General features: G+C 39.8%; 1 protein-coding gene across 1 annotated transcript in view; it reads left to right on the plus strand.

The window, feature by feature from the left end:
* Positions 1-22847, plus strand: part of ITPR2 (inositol 1,4,5-trisphosphate receptor type 2) — a 252357-nt gene that overhangs the window by 192183 nt on the left and 37327 nt on the right. The window contains exons 46-48 of the mRNA XM_034062808.1: positions 15637-15744; positions 17867-18059; positions 20965-21090. Of these exons, the coding sequence (XP_033918699.1) occupies positions 15637-15744; positions 17867-18059; positions 20965-21090 (427 nt within the window). The remainder of the gene's footprint in view (positions 1-15636; positions 15745-17866; positions 18060-20964; positions 21091-22847) is intronic.

Here is a 22847-nt window from a genome sequence, read left to right on the forward strand (position 1 = left end):
GGAGTCAGTAGGATTTCAGTGAGGTTCATGACTCCTTTGCATTTACTATGGAGTAAGATAACGCACTGTTTATAACCACAGGCTCCTGTAGTTTGCATGTATGTATGTGCTTCTGTTAACAGAAAGTACATTGGAGTGTTTCCTTGTGTTTTTTGGCTACATGCAAGCTGTCTAAATCAGTCATGAAGACCAAGCTAATACACTGGACCTTTCAGCCAGAGGCTTTATTCGTGAGGTGCAGAAGAATGTGAAATAACTGTGCATAGCTTCCAGTCAGCTTGCTCACTTTCCTCTGCCTGTAGAGGTGTGTAGACATGTCTTTGGTCTAGAAGGATGTGAGTAGGGAAGTAGGGAAGCAAGTGATGATACTGTAACAAAATTGTCAGTGTCTTGTGACTTCCTCAATCTGGTTCCCAAAGCTGTTGCAGGGGTATAGTGGTACTGACTTAGTGTGCCACCCCTTTCATGATGCTTCTTCTGTGCTCTCAGGCTGGCAAAATGTTTACTCAACTACTCAGTTTTAGGGGTACACTTAAATGCCTCACTGGAGAGGGAGCACAGGTCTTGGAACTCCACAGTACCATTGTAACCTCCAGGTTACAGAAGTAGAAGGGTTTGTTTTGGGGTTTTTCATGAGGTTAAACTAAAAGCTTATTTAAACCCCAGTGGAGTACCAAACCTACTTATATAATTTCCTGGTGGCACCAAGACATAACGAAAAATCATTTCCTCTACCCCATAAAGTGAAGTAGTTAACACTGCATGATATCAGTACAGGTATACAGCACAAACGAGCATGGGCTTGAGCTAGGCTATCTTTTGATAGACTAAAGCAGTTGGAAGTGTTGTTCCATTTATAAGCTCTCGAAATAAACCAAGGGAAAAGAGGTAGGAATTGCTGTGAATTGTAAGATTCTTGCTGCAGGTACTACTAAGCATACCATAGCAGTTGGACATCATGAGCAAGTCATACTCCTTCCTCTCTAGTGTAAACTTTAAATGGACTGAGCAAAATAAGTTATTCAGCCTTATATATTTGTTATTTTTTTTAATAAGCAGAATCAAGATTTATCAAAATTAACAAGCTTTATCAAACTGATGTCTCCTTGCCATGTTTACTTCATGCAGTATATTGCTTATTAGTGTACACGCATGAAGAGTATTTGCTAACTAGGCAAGTATAATGGTAATAAGTGATGGCATGGATTTGTAGTTTGGGAGTAGGGGTACACTACAGGATATTGTTTAAAAGTTGCTGGTTCTGACATATCAAATAGGACTGGTTTGATACTGAGACTTGGATGTGATATATTCATGAAGGAGAAACTAAAATCAGTTTTTAAAAAATTAGCTATCCAAATATGTAAAATTCTAAGAAGCCCAAAGCCTTTTGTTTCTGTGGATTTCTGTTTAGCATGTCACTGTATGTATTTGTCAGGTTTGAGTACAGCAAGGACTGGGACCACATCAAATCTATGCCTAGGACTATACGGTTATGGGACTCTTATAAACAGCAATAAAGAACAATATATTTGTTCTGCAACAGCAGAACAAATAAGTGATAATAATAATAGTGGTTTCCAAAATTTTTAATGAATTAATCTTCCCTTTATAGGATTTTGGACCAGTTAAAAGCTTTTGTTAATTTTGTTTCCCCTTCTCTTAAAGTAGGTGGTTATTACCCACTAGTGCAAGTAAAGACACCAAGCCAGAAGCAGGTATAGACAGCAAGTCATTAGCTGTCATGGGAAGTGAATACAGCCTGCTAGATGCCCAGTACTATACTTTAACTGCAACATTGGGCTTCCTCCTATGCTCACTCGATCCTAGCTACTTTACTAATGAGGGAAATTGGCATTTAGTCAGTATTACAGTTGAGAATGCATAATCACTGAGCACATTAGTACTCCAAGAATCTTTTAAAGAGATCATGCTAATGTATATATTTTAAATAAACTTTCCTGTGCTGCTAATATTATGGATTGTTAGGGCAAGAAGAGATTTCATAAGATAATAGATACAAGCGTGTGAGGGTGTTATTGTAAGGTTTAAGGTTTACTGTGGGTAGTTATTTTTGATGTTTAGCTTGGAGCAGCTGTTGGCTTTTCTTCACTTAGCTGTATTTTAACATTTGGATAGATGAACTTTTCCTTTGTGTTTGTGTGTGCATGCATAAAATAAAATACATCTATTAAATCATACACTGTAAAGAAAATATGAATTATTGCATATAATTCAAGTCAGGGCAAGGGATTCTATGGCAAAGCCTTGCTTAAAATGATGGGTGCAGATTTTCTATAGTTCAGTGTACCCGAGATATAACCCTGTGATTCTGTGCCTCCAGATGTGATGTAGGATCACTACATGTAACTTGTCCTTTAGCATGAAAATCCAAAGCTTTCTGAACTGGCTGGGTTGTCCCAGGCAGACAAAACAGTATTCTGCAAGAAGTGATGATAATGATCAGGGTTAAATTTATGGTGAAATTTGACCATTTTAAAATGAGTGTTGATGAAGAAGGCAGAAATTAATTACTTAATGTTGACTCAGGGGTCACGGACAACATGGAGATGATCAATGTGATCAAGCGATTGCCAAAGTTTATTCCAATACAGTGCTCCTTTTATACCCTTACACCCTTAGGTTTCTTATGTAACAGCCTTGGATACTGAGCTCTAATGGGTTAGTCTAGAGGTTACTACCATTTACAAAGCTAATGTTTATCACTTGTTATAATTGCAATTAAATACCTTACTCTAAAAATGCAGTGGGAAACTACAACCTTGGCAGAGATCATTCTCTGCACGTTTTCAGTGGAAAATTACAGAGGCCTAACAAGACAACTGACCTTGGTTTTGCCTGCCAAGAATCTTCTTACTTTACAGTAACAAGGCTCAGGGTATCGGGATCGCTCACTACGTGGCCTTGGCTCTTTAAGATTCCCACAACTTAATACTGTGCATTGACAAGCACTTTCTGTAAGACACAGCAAAGAAACACCTGGAAGGCTATTTAGAATAGGGAATGGGTGGAACCAATTACAATCCCAAGTAGTCTTCAGTGGACATTAAGTCGCTGAAATGATAACATCATGGTTATACCATGGAAAAGAGATAGACAGAAGCCAAGTGGAAAAGTCTTGCAAGAACACCTTGATGGTGGTATTGCCATTACTGGCTCGCAACATTAACCTATAAGAGATCTGTCTGTCCTTGTGGGAGCTGTGAGTTCCCCAGAGTTAGGAAGCAGCTTTCAGCTCCAGCAGGGATCCTCCAGAACAGCTGAGATCTGGGAATCACACTGGTTCAGTGAATTTTGAAGTGTGCTGATCTCTTTCTGCCCATCCTTTTCCTCAAGTAGATGCCTGGCTCAAAAACAGAGCTGTAGTCCATTAGTCCTGTAAGTGTCTGTCTTTACAAAACGTTAGGTAGTGTCTAGGTTCTACTGACAAAGATTTTGAATTGATTCTGTTCATGAACAAAACAGCTTTTGCAGCTGATGTGAGCAAGCAGCAATTGGCAGGTATTATTGAAGATTGTCTTCCCAAACACCTGATAGCAAATGGAGAGTGCTATGCATACTTATACTATACTTAAACAAACAAGACTTACATTGGCAGCTGGTAAATGATAAAACCTATCCTTTAGGATAAACCTGTCCTTCAGGATTAATATCTGTGAGTTTGTGCAATAGGGATGCTCCTGTTCTGCAGGATGGATAGAATTTCTTAAGCTAAAGGATGTATTTTTTTTTGTAAGGCTATACTGAGGTTTGCAGTTTTGGGTTGTTTGAGGGGCTTTTTGTTTCTCCCTCCTTAGCAGAGACACTCTCGCTGATAGCAGTGCCAAAACAAAGGGCTAATGGGGACCAGTCCCATGAACAGTGACTGTCAGGGGACTTGTATCCTTGGCTGCCAGACCTGAAACTTCTCATAGAACTTTTATGCTCCACATGTTGTTTTGTAGTTATCATCCTGATGAGACAGGCTATGGCATCAAAATGACACCAGCTAATTAAATGTCAGCAGAATCAGAAGCTGTTGCAAGGCTTTTACGCTTAGATTGCCAAGATTGAAACAGAAGCCAATGACGCACATCACCCTCCTTGCGGCTCATTAGGGTGCTATATAACTCTATGTTCAGCCAGCTATAGTATAGACAGACAGTATGGAGGCTGCCACAAGGGCTTGACACTGATGAGCACCTGAAAGATTAAACAAATGTCTGTGGCTGCTCTTGGGTCTCAGGTTAAAACCTTGGCAACTTGTGCTTCATTGTTAGGTCTCAGGTTAAAACCTTGGCAACTTGTCCTTCAGTGTTTTCTGTTTTCTCCTCTTCTCTTTGGAAGCATTCACCTCAGAATCCTGTCATGACTTTGACAGGGATCTACATGGAACCTCTGTTTTCCCTCTGGTATCCTGTTGACTTCGGCTGTTAATAGGTGCTAAGATTCAGACTACAGCTTTTACTGTAGATTGACCACAAAGGTTTTAGCTTCTTTTCATTTTTCTGGGTTTACTTCTCCAGGGTAAGATCAAGTATCTATTATACATATGTGTGTGTTTTGTTATCTGTAATATTAATGAGGGATAATATCCTGTTTGGCTGTAGCAACTGTGCATTTCACTAGTGTGCAGGTGGCCTTAATATTTCTGCTTTGTGGGTTTCTTCTTCTATCTTTAACTTCTGTAATCCTGTGTCCTTGTGTTTTGTGGTTTACAAGATTTTTTTTGTCATTGGGAAATATGTTGTACTGGTGTCAGGGCCCAAACGTTACACTAGAAGAAATATCCTTTTTCAAATGTCTGCATTGTGAAATCTTCACATTAGTCTGTGGTTTTACTCTGAAAATTGGCTGTGGGACAATGACATACTGCTTAAGATATTCTCTGCTCTCAGGCTCTATTTTCAGTCCGGTATTAGTAAGAAACATACTACCTTGTTATTGCTATCTGAAGCAGTACAGGCTGAGAATGACTTTGGTTCTCCTTTGGTTCTGCCTCAGCAGGTCAGTTACTTAGCTTCTCACTTTAAGAACGGGTCTTCATTTTGCTATATCCTCAGCTGGTCTACATGGGAATGACTCCCCTGAAAGTAGGCAAGCAATATGGATTTGTACTAGCAGAGAACTTGACCTGTTGCTCTTAAACCCTGGTCTACATGGGGATGACTCCCCTGAAAGTAGGCAAGCAATACTGATCTGTGGGAATTCTTAAAGAGCCAAGGCCACGTAGTGAGCGATCCCGATACCCTGAGCCTTGTTACTGTAAAGTAAGAAGATTCTTGGCAGGCATAAGCAAGGTCAGTTGTCTTGTTAGGCCTCTGTAATTTTCCACTGAAAACGTGCAGAGAATGATCTCTGCCAAGGTTGTAGTTTCCCACTGTATTTTTAGAGTAACGTATTTAATCACAATTATAACAAGCTGTAAACATTAGCTTTGTAAACGATAGTAACCTGTAGACCAACGAATTAGAGCTCAGTATCCAAAGCTATTACATAAGGGTGTAAGGGTATAAGAAGAGCACTATATCTAATAAAGTTTGGCAATCACTTGATCACATTGATCGTCTCTGCGTTGTCCAGGACTCCTGCATCGACACTGATTTATACTAGCAGAGAACTTGATCTGTTGCTCATAAACCATAGTCCTATCCTAGAGCTCCCTGCTTGCCTTTGGCATACACAGTCTTCATTAAGAGTGATGATATATGGGCAAAAAAGAAGATGGCTTGATTTATGGCTTTTTGATTGAAATTGCATGTAGAAGCATGAAGTAGAATTAAAAATCATTTTGCTTGTAAACTGAGTAAACCCAATCTAAAAGCCACAGAGAGACAATAAATTTGGGACCATACAGTGCCATCTTTACAAAGTCAGCCTTCAAAGTAGACTGCAGTTTCAGTTGCCCTCAACTGCAGTGCATACATATTGTTTGCTTAGAAATGTATGTAATGTAGCTACTTAACATTGTTCAGATGAAGTACACCCGGTGTTGAGATGCAATAATCTACTGTAGGTGAAGGCTTGCTCTGGAGGCAGAGCTGGGCCTTTTCCATTGGAGATGATCTTCACATGACCCAAAGTGCTCTTTTCCTTATAGCTAAAGCACAACTAAAACATTTTTCTCTGAGCTAGGAGGATCTTGTTTTGTTTGTTTGTTTTGAGGGGAAGTGAGGGTAACTGTGGAAATACCATGAAAGTGAAGTCTGGTCATGCTTAATATTATCAGAGCAGTTCTAATAGGGCTCTGATATCTGCATTGTGAAATCCTACACCTTAATTAAAATCCTGTGGGACATCTTCTCTAACAAAGACATACCTTTTTGTCGTTCTCAATGCTTCAGTAGTCATTGAAGTAATTACAGGTTAACGAAAATAAAGAACATTAAACAGAATGTCAAAATATGTCGGTTCCTCACAATTACTCAGTTTTAACTCTCATCTCCTCTGATGTCATAATTTAATTAGGTATCTCAGTCATCATAGGGATTTCCAGAATAGACAAGATCTGAATTTGCCATCTACAAATAGGCAGTGCTACCTCAGTTGCCATCCTCTTTATTTAACTTATTTAAGACAACACTGAAAACTGAAAATTAGGTCCACCTTACAGTTTTTCTGAGGCACCTTTAAGAGTTACTGATAAAACTGTCCAGCTGTGAAATTTAGTTTTAATGGCTGATTATGCTTTTCTACAGTAAAAGTGAGATGCTCAGTTACTTAAGACTACCAGTAGTTTTAGAGGAGTGAAACACCTTCAGACAGGTTAGATAAGCATCTAATCAACCTGGTGTTAAAGAAATGGTTCCTCTTCTCTTAGGTATGGGCAGAGATTTTCAGACTTGGTTTTATGATGATCTGTGGTAGCCTCAAATGAACTTGGTCTTTCCAGCCTCTTCTTTCTATGAGTCTGCCTGTAGAGCACCAGTTGGTTAGCTGGAGCAGCATTATTTGTGAAGGTCTAGTGAGGAGAGAGGTGAAATCTTTACCATTTGCTCTCCCAGTGGGAACTGTAACTTCATAAAAGCCAGGTGAAAGTGCACTGCTGAGAACAGTAGCCAGAATACAGACTTGGAAAGAGCAACTCTCACCATTTCACTTTCTCTTCTCTCTGTTCCTATGCCTCCAAATGTTTTTTTGCTCTACTAAAGGGTGAGGCAAACACTCGACACCATGATTGAAAAAGCTGCAAAATCTCACCACTGTAATTATTTGGAGGGGGACATCTCTCAGTTCTTGTGCATCTCCACACTCGGTAACTGTCCTGTTTTGTACCCCAGAAAGAATATGCATCAGACACCTTGCAGAGGTTAGGAAATGCATGTCTTTTGTGTATTTGACAGATTGCAGCTTCAGTTGTTTCCTTGCTGCTTTAGTTTTGCATGGTTTTGAACCTGAATGGACATGTTATGGTTTTTGTGTCTTGTGGAAATACCTGCTGAAGAGGTGAGATGCTAACAAGGATTGGTTAGAAACACACTTTTACTTTGCTGTTGGTGTGACAACTGAGAGGACCACAGAATGGTGACAATCAAATGCTTGAATTCTGGAGGTTGATATCAAGTTGCAGCTGAGGACATAAGCCTCTTTAATGTACTTCATTTAAGATTGATAGATGGTTAATCCCAGCCTCTACAAGTGCAGCGTATGTAGAGTGGCCGTCTTCCAATCCATACCTGCACGTAGCAGAGCTGATGGTTGTATCATACATTGGATTGGTGAACTGCATTCAGCTTAAGGGGCCAGTATGCAAAAAAATACTGCAAATTTACAAGATGAGACTTAATTTGGGGAAAACGTGAGGATGGAGCCAGCAATGCAAGTCTCAGAGACTGAGCTGGTTTCTTTATATTTTGGGTAGATGCTGGAGAAGAGCATGAGCCCGTTGTGGAAGTATCAACCCATGTAACTTTCTGCTCTGCTCTTGGTGCCAGAGGAAGGGAGATTGACTCCCAGTCAGTGTCTTCTAAAGACTTAAAACTGTGGTTCCCCTCACCACACTGCACCCAAAATAAGAGTTGTAAGCAGTTCCTCCTTTTGCTTGTGCTAGCCTTCCTTTTCTTTAAGGGCCACATACTAGACAGCAGTAGATGGCTATTTTGCAGAGAATCACTGTTCTGAATAAGAAGAGAAATCTAGAAAGTAAAGTGCTTGATAACAAGAGGATTTTAGTAGTTCCTGAAAAGGGTATGTCATTCACAGTTCTCTTATGTCAGGTTTATGTATATGTTTTGTATGTATATAAAGTGTATGGCATTTAGAGGTGAATGCTGTGCAGATTTCAGATCCATGTGCTTGCTGGTTTTGGTCTTTCTCAGGCTGGGTCTGTACAATATTGGTGTCCATGCCAGTAAGGTCTTATTTTGGGTGCAATGTTTTATCTGCCTTTTGTATAAGTTGCGTGTGGCTGGGATCTTCCATGTATACTCTGAAGATTAATTGCAGTTACTCTGCGCTGCCTTTCTTCCTTTTGCATTGAACTTTCTTGTTATGTTCTCCTAATAATGTCTGATACTTCCATCATCTCCTTATTTCATTCCATCCTGTACTGTCCAAAACTTTGCTTACAATAATCATAGGAGGTAGTCTACAAGAGCAGTCATCCTGTCGGAACACTCTGGTTTGCATACTGCTATCCACATCCTATGTTCAGTGTTGTCAGTGTACATGAATAAATCCAGATGTGACCAGTGTGTGCATTGAGCTGGTTTGGCTCCCATAGGCACAGCTGCCCATGCCAGTTTACATGAAGCCTGCAGGTGTTTCACACCCACCCGCCTTGAATCAATTCTGTTTTGCTGCAACACTTTTTATCTGTCATGAACTTTCCCCACACATGCATTTTACTTCTTTTGCAAGTGAGCTTTGCCTGCAAAAGAAATTACAAAGAAGACAAATGGAAGTGAAGCTCATTGAAATATTAGCAAGTCATTTTGTCTTCTTCTGGCTTTCATCAGGAATAAAAGAACAGCAAAGCCACAGCAAAAAATAGCCGTGAATTTCCTAAGGGGTCAACAAACATAATAGTGATAGAGATCACTTAACTGTGGTGGTTTCTCTTATGTGATAATATTAACATGGGGTTTTTTCTCACTTCCCTGTGAGGTAGATCACTATTATGCACAATTTTTAGTGTGTACCACATGGAGGCTTGGCAGGAGAGGTGGTGTCTTAGAGGTTATATGAGGCCATGGAAGACCCAGCAACAGAATCCAAAGCGTCTGGACCACCCAGGGCCCTCCTCATGTACCACAAGCCATCAGGGGAAGATTAACTCTAAAGCCTTTTGGTTGCTCTGTACAATATAATCATCTAAATGAAATCAATGAATACTTGATTTGAGAGTCTCCCATTGCTCCATCCCTGCTGTTCCTAATGTTTGTTAACAGATTGCTTTGTGGTAGAGTGCAAAGGTGCCGCTCTATAAAACTGTAATGACTTCTGGAAAGGAAGTTGCCCTGTGTATTGCAGAAAGCACCATTCAGTTTTGATTGGAACATGGGGAGTTGAGAAGTTGTTATTACTGTTAGTACAGCCAGTTGGAATAAAATTTTCTGCTCAGTTATGGTTCAGATGACATTTCCTTTTTCCTTGCTTTTTCTCTCTCCTTGTTTACCGATGGAACACTCCTAGTGTTCCTATTTGCCTTTGGGCAGGGAGCTGGCGTGTGGTAAGGCCCTGGCATGCCAAGGAAGAGGATCTTATTTTCTGTCTCCTGACCTCTTCTGTCTGTCAACCATCCTGTTTGCTACTCGCTTGACTTTCTCTTTACTGTTCTTTCTTGATCCTTGGGTTTTTTCTTGTCAGTGCCCAGGCAGCTTTTTAACATTTCTCACTCTTCAAGCAGAAAACAGCGTGTTCAGGGAGATGACTGGGATTTCCCCTTGTGATGAGGGGGTTTGGTAGTGCCAGGTCTCACACTGCCCGGCTCCAGGAGCCAAGGGACTGAAGGGGAAAAATGAGGAAGAGATTGCTGCTGTAAATGAGCCCCAGCTGCACAAGTATGCACAGCAAGGTGAAACTAATTTGAACAAATGCAGTTATTCTGCTCTTGCTGCAAGTCACATTTTGTGCTGTTTCTCCTTGGTGAAAGACCACTGGCCTTTGGGATGGCAACCTACACGGCAGGATACCTGGTTACTGACAGGGCAGAGATGAAGATAAGTCGTAGCAGATCTATCAGATCATGCATTGGACATGAGGTCTATACAAACAGCTCTTACCTTGCTTTCCCCAAGGTCTGTGGTTCGTGAACTTCCAGGATTGTGTAGTGGCTGCTCTCTGCTCTGACATGTTAGAGGGGGCACACCATGGAGTTGGTTAGTGAGCTGCAGCTGGGGCATGGGCTAAGGGCAGAGGGGTTACTGTGCAGTACTGTAGCTTGCAAGCACACCACACTTCAGTTCCTCCCCACAATGAGCCCCAATCCCCAACACACTCCCAACTGCTGCCTAACCCAGTTCCCTTCCCTTGTCATGTGTGCCAGGTATCTCCAGCATCAGGTAACAGCATTACTGCTGCCTTACAACTATAAGAACAAATTCAAGACAATTGGTGTCAAGGATAATTTTTATATATATAATTTTATTTCTATTGGTTTAGGTGCTTGTATTACCTAATAGTAATACTGTAAATATAAAGTGTTTCAAGGCACAGAAACTGTTTTTATTTGTGTTTCTCAGCCAGTTATTGAGAGCTTATAGTAATACTCCATCAGCCTTTTGTGGAAAATTGGTTTAACATGTTTGACACTTTGCCTGTAGACCAACTCCTGTGAAAACCCTGCTTGCTTACAGGACACTTAAGTTTCACCCATGTAGATCCCTTTATACCACTGTAGTCATACAAACTCACCTTTACCGCACAGGTTTGCAGTCTCAAAATACTAGAGAGTGACATAAATCTCTCAGAATCTGTGGGGTTTCAGCCTGCTGTTTCTACCTCCTGTTTCCCAGACTCCTGTTCTTTTCCAGGGCTGAAGCAAAGCCTGATGAAATCAGCAGCTTTTACAACCACTCAGCTGTGTACTGAGTTATACCTCATGTCTCCTGTGAGCCACAGAGGAGATCCTTGCAGTTTGCAAGTTATGACCAGTTACAACACATACAGAAGGGGGCTATGGTTTACAGGAATAATGAAAAGTGGAGAATTACTTTCTCTTTTCCCAGGAATTTTTCCGCACGTGCCCACATAAGTTCATAATGTTTTGGCAAACCAATGTAGTATCCCAAGTCAATGAGTTACTTTCAGGCTAATGACGTGAACATTCCCAGCTTTAAATCACTTCTTCTTTGAGAACATTTAAATAACTGCATTTTTGTTCAAGAAAAACTTGATTCTAAAACAAAAAGCCTGTAGGAAACCCATATATTGTTAATTGCAAAAGATGAGCCTGCTGTGGTTTTCCGCGCTGCTGATCATATATGGCATCCCAGATGACTAGCAGATCTGATTTTATAATCATGTTGTGTGAGAAGTTTAGACTGAATATTACTTGTAATTCTGTCATTTCTCTCTACTGTTTCTTTATTAATGCCTTCAGCATTCTTGGTCTGTCCTCAATCTTTCACATTTTGTACTGATGCTTTATTGCAGTGTTTTCCAATTTTTTTAAGTAAGTATCTTTCAAGATGAACAACAGTCCTTCCTCGGGAACTGACTGAAAGCCAAATTATCTTTATTCATCTAACTGCTGCCTTAGACATCCCCTCTTTGGAAATCACTGTTCCATTGTATGATGTTGCTTCCTTTTCCCTACATGTCTTCGTGAGCAATAAAATACAGAGTTGGCATTTAAAATACTGTCACTTCATGATTGATGGGTGAGTGAATGACTGACTGAGAGTTTTCTCCTCAGAAGTAACTTGGGGGGGGGGGTCTGTGCAAATTCAGGCTCTAGAGATGGTTATTTTTTGTATCAGTGATGCTTGCCATGCATTTCTGAGCTTTGGTTTATAAACATAAATGGGGCTCTTCTTTTCAATTATAGTTGCTGTTGTCCATGTCCATCCAGTGTCTTGTCCTCCAGCTGCCCAGAAAGATTTGGAAATAACTACCTCACAGGAATTAAGTACGAAGAAAATGTTGTTGAGAGCTCGAATGGCCTTTACATGCCAGTCACAGACTGTCACCGAGATTGCATTATAAGCTTGGATAAGCTTTCCATATTTTAGGTTCACAGTTTGTCACTGCATTGTTATTTTCATTGCTCTGTCTTTCATCTCACAAAAAGCTCTGTGCTGGTCAAGGAGTGTGTTGATACAGTCCCCTTTGCCCATGTGGGCCTTTGAGCTCATTACAGGGAGAAGGAAGGAAAGTAGAGCTTCAGAAAACATTGTAGTTGCCAAATAACATAGCATTTCTGAAGCTGTTCTGTGTCTTCCTGTGGGCCTCTGCTTTCCATCTGAGCTTTCAGAGATTGCTGTCCACACCATTCTTTCATCAATGTAGCTGTGACAATACAGAAATATTAGCAGTACTTACTATTGTGTCAACGTAGGAGTATCCATCCCACATAGGAACTGCAATGCAAGCAGAAAGTACTCTTTGTCCTGAGGTTACTCTCTGAAGGTCTAAACTAAAGAAGGTAAGTGGATATAGGGAAATGGAGAAGCAGAAAGAAATAAGTTAGGAGTGCTTACCTGCCTAGCACTGTTGCTGACACCTCTAGGTAGGTTTCCCTCCTGCAATCTGTTGTAGTTCCCGCAGCTTAGTCAGCAGTCTCTGGTTGTTTCCAGTGTGTGTTTTTGCTGGCAACACAAAAGGTCCCAGTCTGTTCTTCAGATCATTTTGTCTAGTGATAGTGTTGGGAAGCCCCAGCTGCATTGCACTAGGCTCTGTACACACATCAGCAAAAGACAGTCACTGCCTGAAAGAACAGTCTAAAAAGTCTAATGAAGATTACTAAATCCACACTGCTTCACAATACATGGCTGCAATTCACATGAAACCTGACAGTGAAATATGTATGAATATGCATCAACACTGTCTCAAATCATCAGGAGTCTGTTAACTCACTGGGCTACTAAGTCCCATTATAGGACAAGAAGGCTGAGGTAGTTTTCCCTTCTAGTCTGTGTGGTAAGAAAACTTATGTCACTCATACTGTTTGTTGTATACTTTTACAGTAAAAGTTATGGACAGTTAAAAGCATATAATGAAGCAATATCTTGACATTTCATATGGCTTAAAAGTGGTGTTTCCAATTCTGCATACAAATTCAAGTTTATAGAAAGTTTTTGTGGTATTAATCAAAATTCATGAAATTATACATGTCCCTTTCTCCAAACTGGCAGAATTTCAATATCAGAAGAACTGTCCATACATCCTTAACTTGTCATTTATTAGAAAACTCAAACTCTTAATGGCTGACATTGGACAAAAAAGGGTCAAAACATAGGCCAAGATCTTCCTATTACAGAAGATTAAAAAAAGGGGAATATTTTTGCGTCTGGTTATTCTAATTCACCACTACAAGCATGGTGTGGTTGCATTCTGTCTAGTCAGTTCTTTTCTTTGTATCTTGAAGAAGAGATATAGCCAAAGTGAAGGGCGTTTGGAGATAGACAAGGAAAATAATTGAGTCACAGAGAGTCTTCTGTTTGAGGAGGGATGGGAAAGATAGAGATTGTTTTAATTTAAAGAAGAGACAAATAAAAGAAGATGTGTCAGTAGTGTACAGAATGATGAATGATACAGAGGAGGTGAATTGTGTGCTCTCACTTGCCCTTTTGTAAGTACAGAAGCAGAGGGGCACTCAATAAAGCTAAGTCAAAAATAGTAACACTGTTTAAAGGGAATTTTTAGTCAGTACCTTGTTTCCATAAGCTTACCTTGTTTTTTCATGATGCTGGAGCATGTACTGGGAGGAATGCAAAAGACCTCTAGGAAATGAACTCAAGTTGTCCTGCTAAGCAGATCTTGCAGTCATACTGCAGCAACTACTGACTGGATTGGGTTATATGGCTTGTGTGAAGGATAACTAGCCAGGTAGTCTTAAAAGAACCTTTTTAGTCTTAAAAATAAGTGAAAGTTGTGTAAGATTAATACGTGTAATGAGACTTTGCATGCATTTGCTAGGAAGAGTAAAAAAGTAACTCTTCAAGGTAGAAATCTCTTATTGATGGAAGGAATATTGCTCTGTGGTTGACCCCCCTGTGATTTTTTTGCATGTCTCCCTGTATATCTGCTTGTGACCCTTTTATAAAAGGCTGAAGTTCAGCCACATTGGTTCAAGGCTCTGCTGTCAGGGCCAAGCAGACTTCTGTCCATGAGGAAGTTGTATGAAGTATGTTTATTCTTCCTGAATATTTATTTCATATTTTCTCTTTCTTTTGAATATTTAATTTATTTTCATTTATTATTCATCTTTAATTAATAAGTTTATATCAAAATCCACAATAAAATTTATTTTTATCAGTAGGTTCTAGGGAACAAATAGAGTAGATTTTACTTGTATTAGTCCCCCCTCCTTCTTTTATAAGGAGGATAATGAGATATGCAAATAGCTTATAACAAGTGAGATAATTTTCTGGTTAGATTATTATAATATCTGTTTACATCCACTGTTAGTTTTAGACTTGATCCCTGCACTCTTTTTGTAGATTTGCAATTGTTTTGTAATTCCTCACCATACAGCGTTATTTCATGTAGTACAATCCTAATCCACCTGTGGTGATCAGCACTTCAAAGCCTAGTTCCTGTGGTCATTTTGAGTTCTGTGCCTGCCTTGTTCCTAACATCTCTGCCTAGTCTGTTGTGGTAATGTCAGAGTAGTGATTAAAGTCTGGATCATGTCTGTAAGATAGCCTTTCCTTTCCTCCCGCAGATTTCCCCACTTAAAACAGGTGAAATACTGCAGTATCTGGATGAAAACCACTCACAATGGTATAGGAGAAATTGCATTTTCAATAGCGTTTCCTCATGCCTTGTAATTAGGTCTTTGTTTTTCACTGACCTAAAGGACATCTTAAATGCGTTTGCTGACATTCTCAGTATTAACCTTTGTGCTGCTATTGAGCATTTAAGATATTTACTATTCAACAAGAACAGATGTATTTTATGACTCATGTAACATATATAATTTCTAAAAGTTTGTAGGAGATACATATTTGTGTGTGTAGGTATGTGCTGTGTACATGGAATGTATTTGCCCTCCGCTGCAGTCCAGCTGCCTCTGAAATAGCTACGGACATTATCTTGGCAGCCCTGAAATACCAACCTACAACATGGTGAAGAATTGTTTAGCCACTTGAAATTGCAGAAAAAATTTAGTTGTAAATGTAATTATGTAGTCAGAGGTATGCACATTTTATATCCAAACTTGAGTGAAAAGAAGCATTCAGTCTAATTCTTTGTCATTTGTCAAAAGCCCTCCAAAAGCCATCTAGGCTGCAAGCTAAGCTGCCTTTCATAAATCTCAGCCCAAGACTTGCTGCTGACTTTTTAAGACTAAATTATTTCTATTGTTCTCAAGTAATTACGTTTTTGTTGTTATCTGAGAAGAGAGCCCCACTGGGTTGAGCATGTAAGTATATGGGGATGGGGGAAGGAAGATTTGTGTTAGTTAAGTGGAGATGATAAAGCTGAAAACATAGCAGCAGGACATAAATCAGTGTTTTTTTCTTCTTTTTCTAGTTGGCTCGTCACAATAAAACATTGCAACAGATGCTGAAACCAGGGTCAGATCCAGATGAAGGAGATGAAGCCTTGAGGTATTATGCCAATCATACGGCACAGATAGAGGTAAAGAATTGCTCACTGGAAGATTGGATACGAGACAAGTTTGCATCTTGTGCACAGTGTATCAACTCTTTTTAAGATTCAGAGCAGCAAAGCTTATTCAAATGGTGTAGATTATTTATGAGGAAAAAGTTGAATAATATGCTTTTGGCTATGGGAGAAAAAGGAATGCACCTATATTAAAAGTGGCTTCAAATAATCGTATTACAGTAGCTTGCTTGTGTGTTACCAAGCATGTTTTGTTAGGGAAATAATGACAGTGTCATGAAGTCAAGAATAATCTTGTATGGTACATCACTCAAATAAATAGTCATGAATTTCAAAGCCAGCGATGCTAACTGATCAAGTTAAAAGTCTGGCTGGAGTACAAAGAGGTTTTGAAGCTGTGTAGACATTCAGTATGGCTTTTGTTTAAAAGACCAAGGCTTGGCCTGATTCATGAGTTCTGTTCTCTGTTTTAAACTTTACCCCTGCCATGGATTGGATTTAGATCAAGATCCACAGAGGTATTTAGGTTCTTAACTCTTATGTCAGTTACTGCGCTCTTACAAATTTAATGGGATTATAAACATCAAGGTAGGAATTAGGCACTGTAGTATCTCTAGTCCTTAGTGATTTCATAAGGAGGAGAATTTCCATGGTGCAGAGGTAGCTGCTGTGAGGGACTGCAGGAAGAAGAGGCATCTGTCTTTTGGAAATGCTGTATCAAGTCCAAAACTGGCCAAGTATGAAAACAGCACAGTATGGTTGCACACAGGCCCAGCCTGAATCTGGGCCAATAATTTAATCTTCAGTGGGATCCAAGGCTCCATCACAACATCAGACCTGAGCTTGGGTGTGTAGGGTCTTGATGCAAGCCCATCAGGTCCCTTTTGCCCTGGTTGCCATCAAGACAGGCTATGGCTGGTCCTTCTCTGTTTCCCACCATCTTTTTTGCCTGATACAGGCCATGTTATCCCACCACAGGATAAATGGAAGCTCCATGGCTGTGGTGGTCCAGAGGGCAGCTAAGTATGCTAGTCACATAGTCGTGTTGGCCTGAGATACAACTATTTACTTAGGACACTTCAAAACTGCATGTCTAAATTTTACATAATGCATATGCCCATGAGCAGAAATGAGGGAATTATCCTTCATTTTTAACAAAAATGTGCTTGACTATGTTACTCTTAAAAATGCCTTAAGACAGGTGCTTTTTTAGTGTGTTCACATGATAAATATGAATTAATACAGAGAAGGGAGTGTGGTTTAATGCGTAACTGAGACTGGAAAAGCGAAACTCAGCCCAGCATTGCTGTTTTATCAAATGGATGCTCTCTGGTCTTTCTCTGAAAGCAGTCCTAGATTTGTTTGGCATTTCAAATATAGCTCCCCTATATCAGGGTATCTCATTTGTTTGATTTGAAAGTCAAATAGTGGGGTTTCTTTTCCATTGGTGGCTGTACAGAAACATGGGTCTAGGAGTCAAGATGAATTTCTGCTCATTTCTGTATTTTCAGTAATGCAGAGTCCATGATCGAATGGGGAAGCAGTTTTGATGGCAGTGTGGTGAGGCAGAATAAAATCTAGCTCACTCACCAGTAACTCGGTAGGCCTTAAAAAACAAACAATGCAAAACCTTGTTTCTGCCAAGGAAGAAGATAAAGACTGACAACATATGGGTACTGTCTGAGTAACAAGGTGCTATTTTTGCGTGTTCACCTTCACAATTTATCTCATAATTGAAATAGACTTAAGGTGAGAAAAGAATTTTGTAAGCTGAGCAGAAAGCCCCAGAACTTCTGCCCTGTTTACTGGGGAAGATTTGTTTGCATTTATTGCAAAATGGAAGCATTCTGAATTAGAATATTTTTTGTATTTGGGGGAAGTCTGGACCTAGGTTTTGCTGAAGTATTTATTTGCTTGTGTATGTATTTGCCACCCTATTTTTCTGCAGGCTTTTGAAGATAGAAAAGTAGTTTTGCTTTGTTTTAGGATTGATTGGTTCAACTTCATAACTTCATTGTAATGTTCAAATAATTTATTCATTAATTTACAAATAAAAGGGGAGCTGTGAACAAGAAAAGATGTGACAGAATGGATGGATAGTCACTGATCTTGACAAAAATGTGTATTTTATTTATAGATTGTTCGCCACGATAGAACAATGGAACAGATCGTCTTCCCTGTCCCCAATATTTGTGAATTCCTCACTCGGGAATCCAAGTGTCGGGTGTTCAATACAACAGAGAGAGATGAACAAGGGAGCAAAGTCAATGACTTTTTCCAGCAGACAGAGGATCTGTACAACGAGATGAAATGGCAAAAGAAAATCAGGAGTAAGTATTGTAATTTCAAAAAATACCTTAATTATGCTAAAACCCTGCTTTTAAGCCTTCAAATACTTTCATTTTAATAGTACCTTTTGTCTGCTCACTCCAATACTGCAACAGGCAGAACTGTTCAGGGCTTGAGGGTGTAGGTCAGCAGAGACACTTGCATGCCACCCTAAAAGAGGCATAATATGAAGCAGTTAGTAATATAAGTAATGTGTTCAAGATGATGTTTTGGACTCCAGAAGTTACACAGAGGGGTGGATAAACTGGGTGTAGTTCTACTAAACTCAATAGCGCTGTGCCTAATTAAGCCAAGGCCCCTAATATTTAACAAAAACATGTGTAGCTGCATATTTGAGGTTTGCAGATTCCTAAAAGGCCATTAAAAAACTTGTAAATGTCAGTCACTTGAAAACGTCCCTCACCAGAACCTCAGCTGCTTTAAATCTGCCTGACTCCCATGGAGTCAGTTTCTCTCTGCCAGTTCACATCAGCCTTACTTGACTAGGCTGCACTATGTCCCAGTCTGTTATGTCCCATGGTGGTGGCAGAAGCACACATACCACCTTGAGCTGCTTGCAGATCTGATAACCACAGTCAAGATCATGGGGGAGAGATTAAAGCAGGGGCTCTAAGAGGAGGTGCAGTGAAGCCAAGCCAGGTACCCTGGGTTTCTTGTGTAGTTCACCAGTGGGCATTACAGCTGCTTGCCCTCACCAGGAATGGTGCTGCTGCTGCTACTGATGTCCCGGGGACAGGAAGATCCTGCCACCTCAGCTGCTTTTTACTTTTGGAGCACAGAATCAAGGCTGCAAACTAAATAAGCATCCTGGAGGGATAAGGGAAGAAGTTATATTTTATATATGTATACAAGTAAAAGTAGACGAGAGTGATCGCTTCATTCAGTGCTAAAATTCAGATGCCATTGGGGTGGTACACATCAGCTGGTTGCGGCATCATTACGCAATTAAGAAGGAAGGTAAGAATAGGATCTATGGTCAGAGCAGCAGAGAATTTGGATAGTCAGAGCAATATGGTTTAATGTAGCATCTTTGACATGATGGAAACATAGATGTTGTTTGCAGTTTTTACAAATGTCAGTTCCCAGGCTATAATTTTCAGAGGCAGTAGTAAGTCTTCAGTGTGAACCCTGTTGGCTCAGACCTGCTTCCCTTGATAGCACTGTAAGAGCTTGTCTGTACTGACAAGCTGACCAGAGTAGAAGTTGTGAAATAAATTATTCCAGAATAACTCACTATCTGTGCAGTCTATGTGGGAATAAAAGTCACTGTATTGTAGGAAAATTACTCCAGTAACAAAATCGTATCTGTTGGTTTTGCTTAAGAAGCACAAATAAAAGAGCCTGACACTACACTTACATACACCAGACCTGCCTAATGCTATAAGCAAAGAAAATTGGTTTATTTTTATTCAGAAAAGAAATTCCTCAATTCCTTTCATCAGTGGAATGGCCCACAAATCTCCATGTGGTTTGTTGGGGTTATTTTATTTGAAAAGATAATACAGGTTGAGGCTCAGTTCATTCTTTAGCCAAATGTCTATTAGCATGCAGTCTGTTGCTTAAATTGACAGATATCATTTGCAACTGCTCCAAATACTTAAATCTCAGCAGTCAACAGCATAAGGTTATCACAATGAAATCTGGATATTTACCTAATCATAATTAAAGTCTATTTAGACTAAAGTCTGAGGCAGCTATGGGCAGTTGAATGACTCTGCTGTTTCTGAAATGTTAGCTGGATGCAGACAAGTCAGGAATATGCTCTGCATGCTTGCAGCACGTTCTCAGTACTTTAAAATCTAACTATTAGGAATACATCATGTTCAAATAGATAAACCTCTCTGGCTAGAGATCTTCTCATACTATTGAACATAGAATCTTGTTTTAAATGTTCATTTAAACCTCTGCATGCTTGCAGCAGGTTCTTGGTACTTTAAAATCTAATAGGAGTACATCATGTTCGGATAAACAAAACTCTCTGGCTAGAGATTTTTTCACACTATCACACAAAGAATCTTGTTTTAAGTGTTCATTTAAACATATTGTAGTGTTGTCACATGTATGAAATGCTTGCCTGAGTCTTAGTACCTTCTGATCTTGTTCCTAGCCTTTTTGCTGAATCGTTTATGTGACTCCAGACACAAAATCTTAACCCTGTTTTGCCCTATTTCCCTTTATAGTCTTTTCTAACTAGGTTATAGGTTCTCTGGGATATAGACTATTTCTCTGTATTTGTACAGCACTTCATATATGGTGATTATCGTTTCATTTGAGTCCTTCTAAGCAGGAGTAAAGAGCTGTTTGTCTGCAGGTAACCTTGAATATCTGAGGATCATGCAGGAAATAGCTTTCATAAAAACAAATTCTACTCAGACCAAATTTTCACCTGCTCCCCGAAGTAATAAAGATGTATTTAGTTTGACAGAGGTGGGGAAAATACCGCAGCTCTGAAACCTTGCCTATTCCATTGGTTTTTTAATAATGTCATCAGTGTACTTGGTCCAAATGGGTTGTCTGGATGACCTGTTCTGAGTCTTCTGGTTGACAGGCACACAGAGTGCTAAAATGTATTTTTTTGCTTGATTTTGTGTCTCAGTGCAAAGAGGCTACAGATTCAGAGTCAGTCAAAAACTCTTAACAAAATATCTAATCCTAAAACCTGAGCAGAGGCAAAACTCTCATATTTAATAAATGTTTGGATTAAAAACTCTGCTTAAAACTAAGTTTTATGGCAAACCTATTCTTAACATTAGTCTATTTTAATTAATTTTAAATATCTGCATATTTTCTTCATTAATCTATATTTTTTAATTCCCTGGAGGCCATTACTGATTGAGTTCCTACCTACTTTCATTTTACTGATTGCTGCTCTTCTCCCCATTCTAGATAATCCACCCCTGTTTTGGTTCTCCAGACACATCTCTCTCTGGGGAAGCATTTCCTTCAACCTTGCTGTATTCATCAATTTAGCAGTTGCTCTGTTCTACCCCTTTGGAGATGATGGAGATGAAGGCAAGTAGAGTTTGGTTTTATTTTTCCTTGTAATTTTAAATGCTTTCAATGCTAAGGTAACAGCTATATAAAACCGCATCTTCAGGTATCCTTGTATCTGCAGAAGCCATTTAGTACCTTCTAAGTAGGTACCAAATCTTGTCTGAATGTGGTAACTAACCTTTTGTACGTCATATGGCCCACACAATGTGAAGTAAAATGGGCAGAGCATAGTTGCTAAGATCATCCAGATGACCAGGGCTAATTCTGCCATATTGCAGTATACTACTGCACACATTGAGTTACAGCTTCTGAGCTGAAGAAGGATTCCTGGCACCAGAGTGACAGAGATGCCTTAGAACTGACCAAACTGCATGACTTGCAGTCTTAAAAGCATATGGAATAGAATGCATTGAAAACTAGCTTCTTGGCTTTTGACTACTTTGTTTATTGGGATAAAAGGACATAACTGTTGCAGAGGATAAATTCATTGCATAAAGATATGCTTAAAACCTCTGATTCTGCCTCTGCTTCATCACATGCCACAGGAAATACCACAAATAATAAATTTCATTAAGTAAATGCAGCAGAATAGCAGGAAACCTCTTTGAATCCAAAACAAGCTTAATTGGGATAAAGGAGACTAAATAGTTCAGAATACTGGTAATGGGAGTAGAGCCATTCACCTCTAGGTCTTGGGTTTGTGTTCAGTCCAGTCAGTAATGTGACTGAAAGTTAGGTCTGCCTGATGGCATGTGAGCTGGGCTAGGTGGAAGCAGTCCAGCTTCTAGTAGATACATGTGCTTTTCACAAATACCAGAGTTGGCACCAGCAAGCATTCCTGTTGGCTGGCTAACCAGAAAGGCAGCAGATTAAAATACATTGGCATGGAGACCACATTGCCCTTTCACCCTACAGGGTGGTCTCTGCAGGTCATGGCACAGGCATCGCTGCAGAAAAAGGGAAGCATTTGTACTTAGTTCTTTCCTGTTTGTAAACTGGAGAGTCACTTGGAGTGCGTGCACATTACAGCCCATGCAGAATAAAAGGAGAAATAATGAGTTAAAAATAAACCTTTTAAGATGCTAAATTTTAGCTAATCTGTACTCACAGAAATCCTCTGGTCTTTAACCAGTAGGTATTAATGCTTATTTTGAACTGCAGATTTATATAGCATTAGTTTAAATGGCCCCAGTAATCCAGTGATTTCAGTGATAGCACATTTCAGGATTTGAGTTCCTAGTGCTTGTAAAAGCAAAAGCAGTTCCTAAGCAATAAACAATAGGTGTGGCCAAATGGGATTAGCAAGTCATCCTTAAAGATGTTTAAGGGTCTAAGCATCCTTCGTACTGGCCTCCCACTCCACCAAAAACTGATTTAACAGCCAGAGTTTGTCTTCCATTTTTCTGCTTCACCTTGCATAAGCCCACCTATATTCACATGTCTGAGGTGTCTGGGCTGATCTAATCATCCCGAGAATGCTGCCTTTTAGTAGATACCTGCAGTTCTTACAAAATATGACATAAGCAAGATTTGCACTCCAGAGGACTCCTTGCTTCCAGCTCACCTGTCTGCACATGTTACTGATGTGGGTCCTGTGAAGTGAAACTGGTTGACCTGCAGTAGGGATGAAGGCAAAATGGTTTGTTAAAGAGACAGTGAGTGCTTTGGCCTTACCTTTGAAATCCACTTGGAAGTGATTTTTTAGGATCCGTTAAAAGTTTCCAAGTCTTGCTGGCGAAGGAACTATCCATCAGAGCAGACCTTGAACCTCCTGC

The sequence above is a fragment of the Melopsittacus undulatus genome, chromosome 5 (assembly GCF_012275295.1).
Source record: "Melopsittacus undulatus isolate bMelUnd1 chromosome 5, bMelUnd1.mat.Z, whole genome shotgun sequence".
Taxonomy (NCBI): Eukaryota; Metazoa; Chordata; class Aves; order Psittaciformes; family Psittaculidae; genus Melopsittacus; species Melopsittacus undulatus.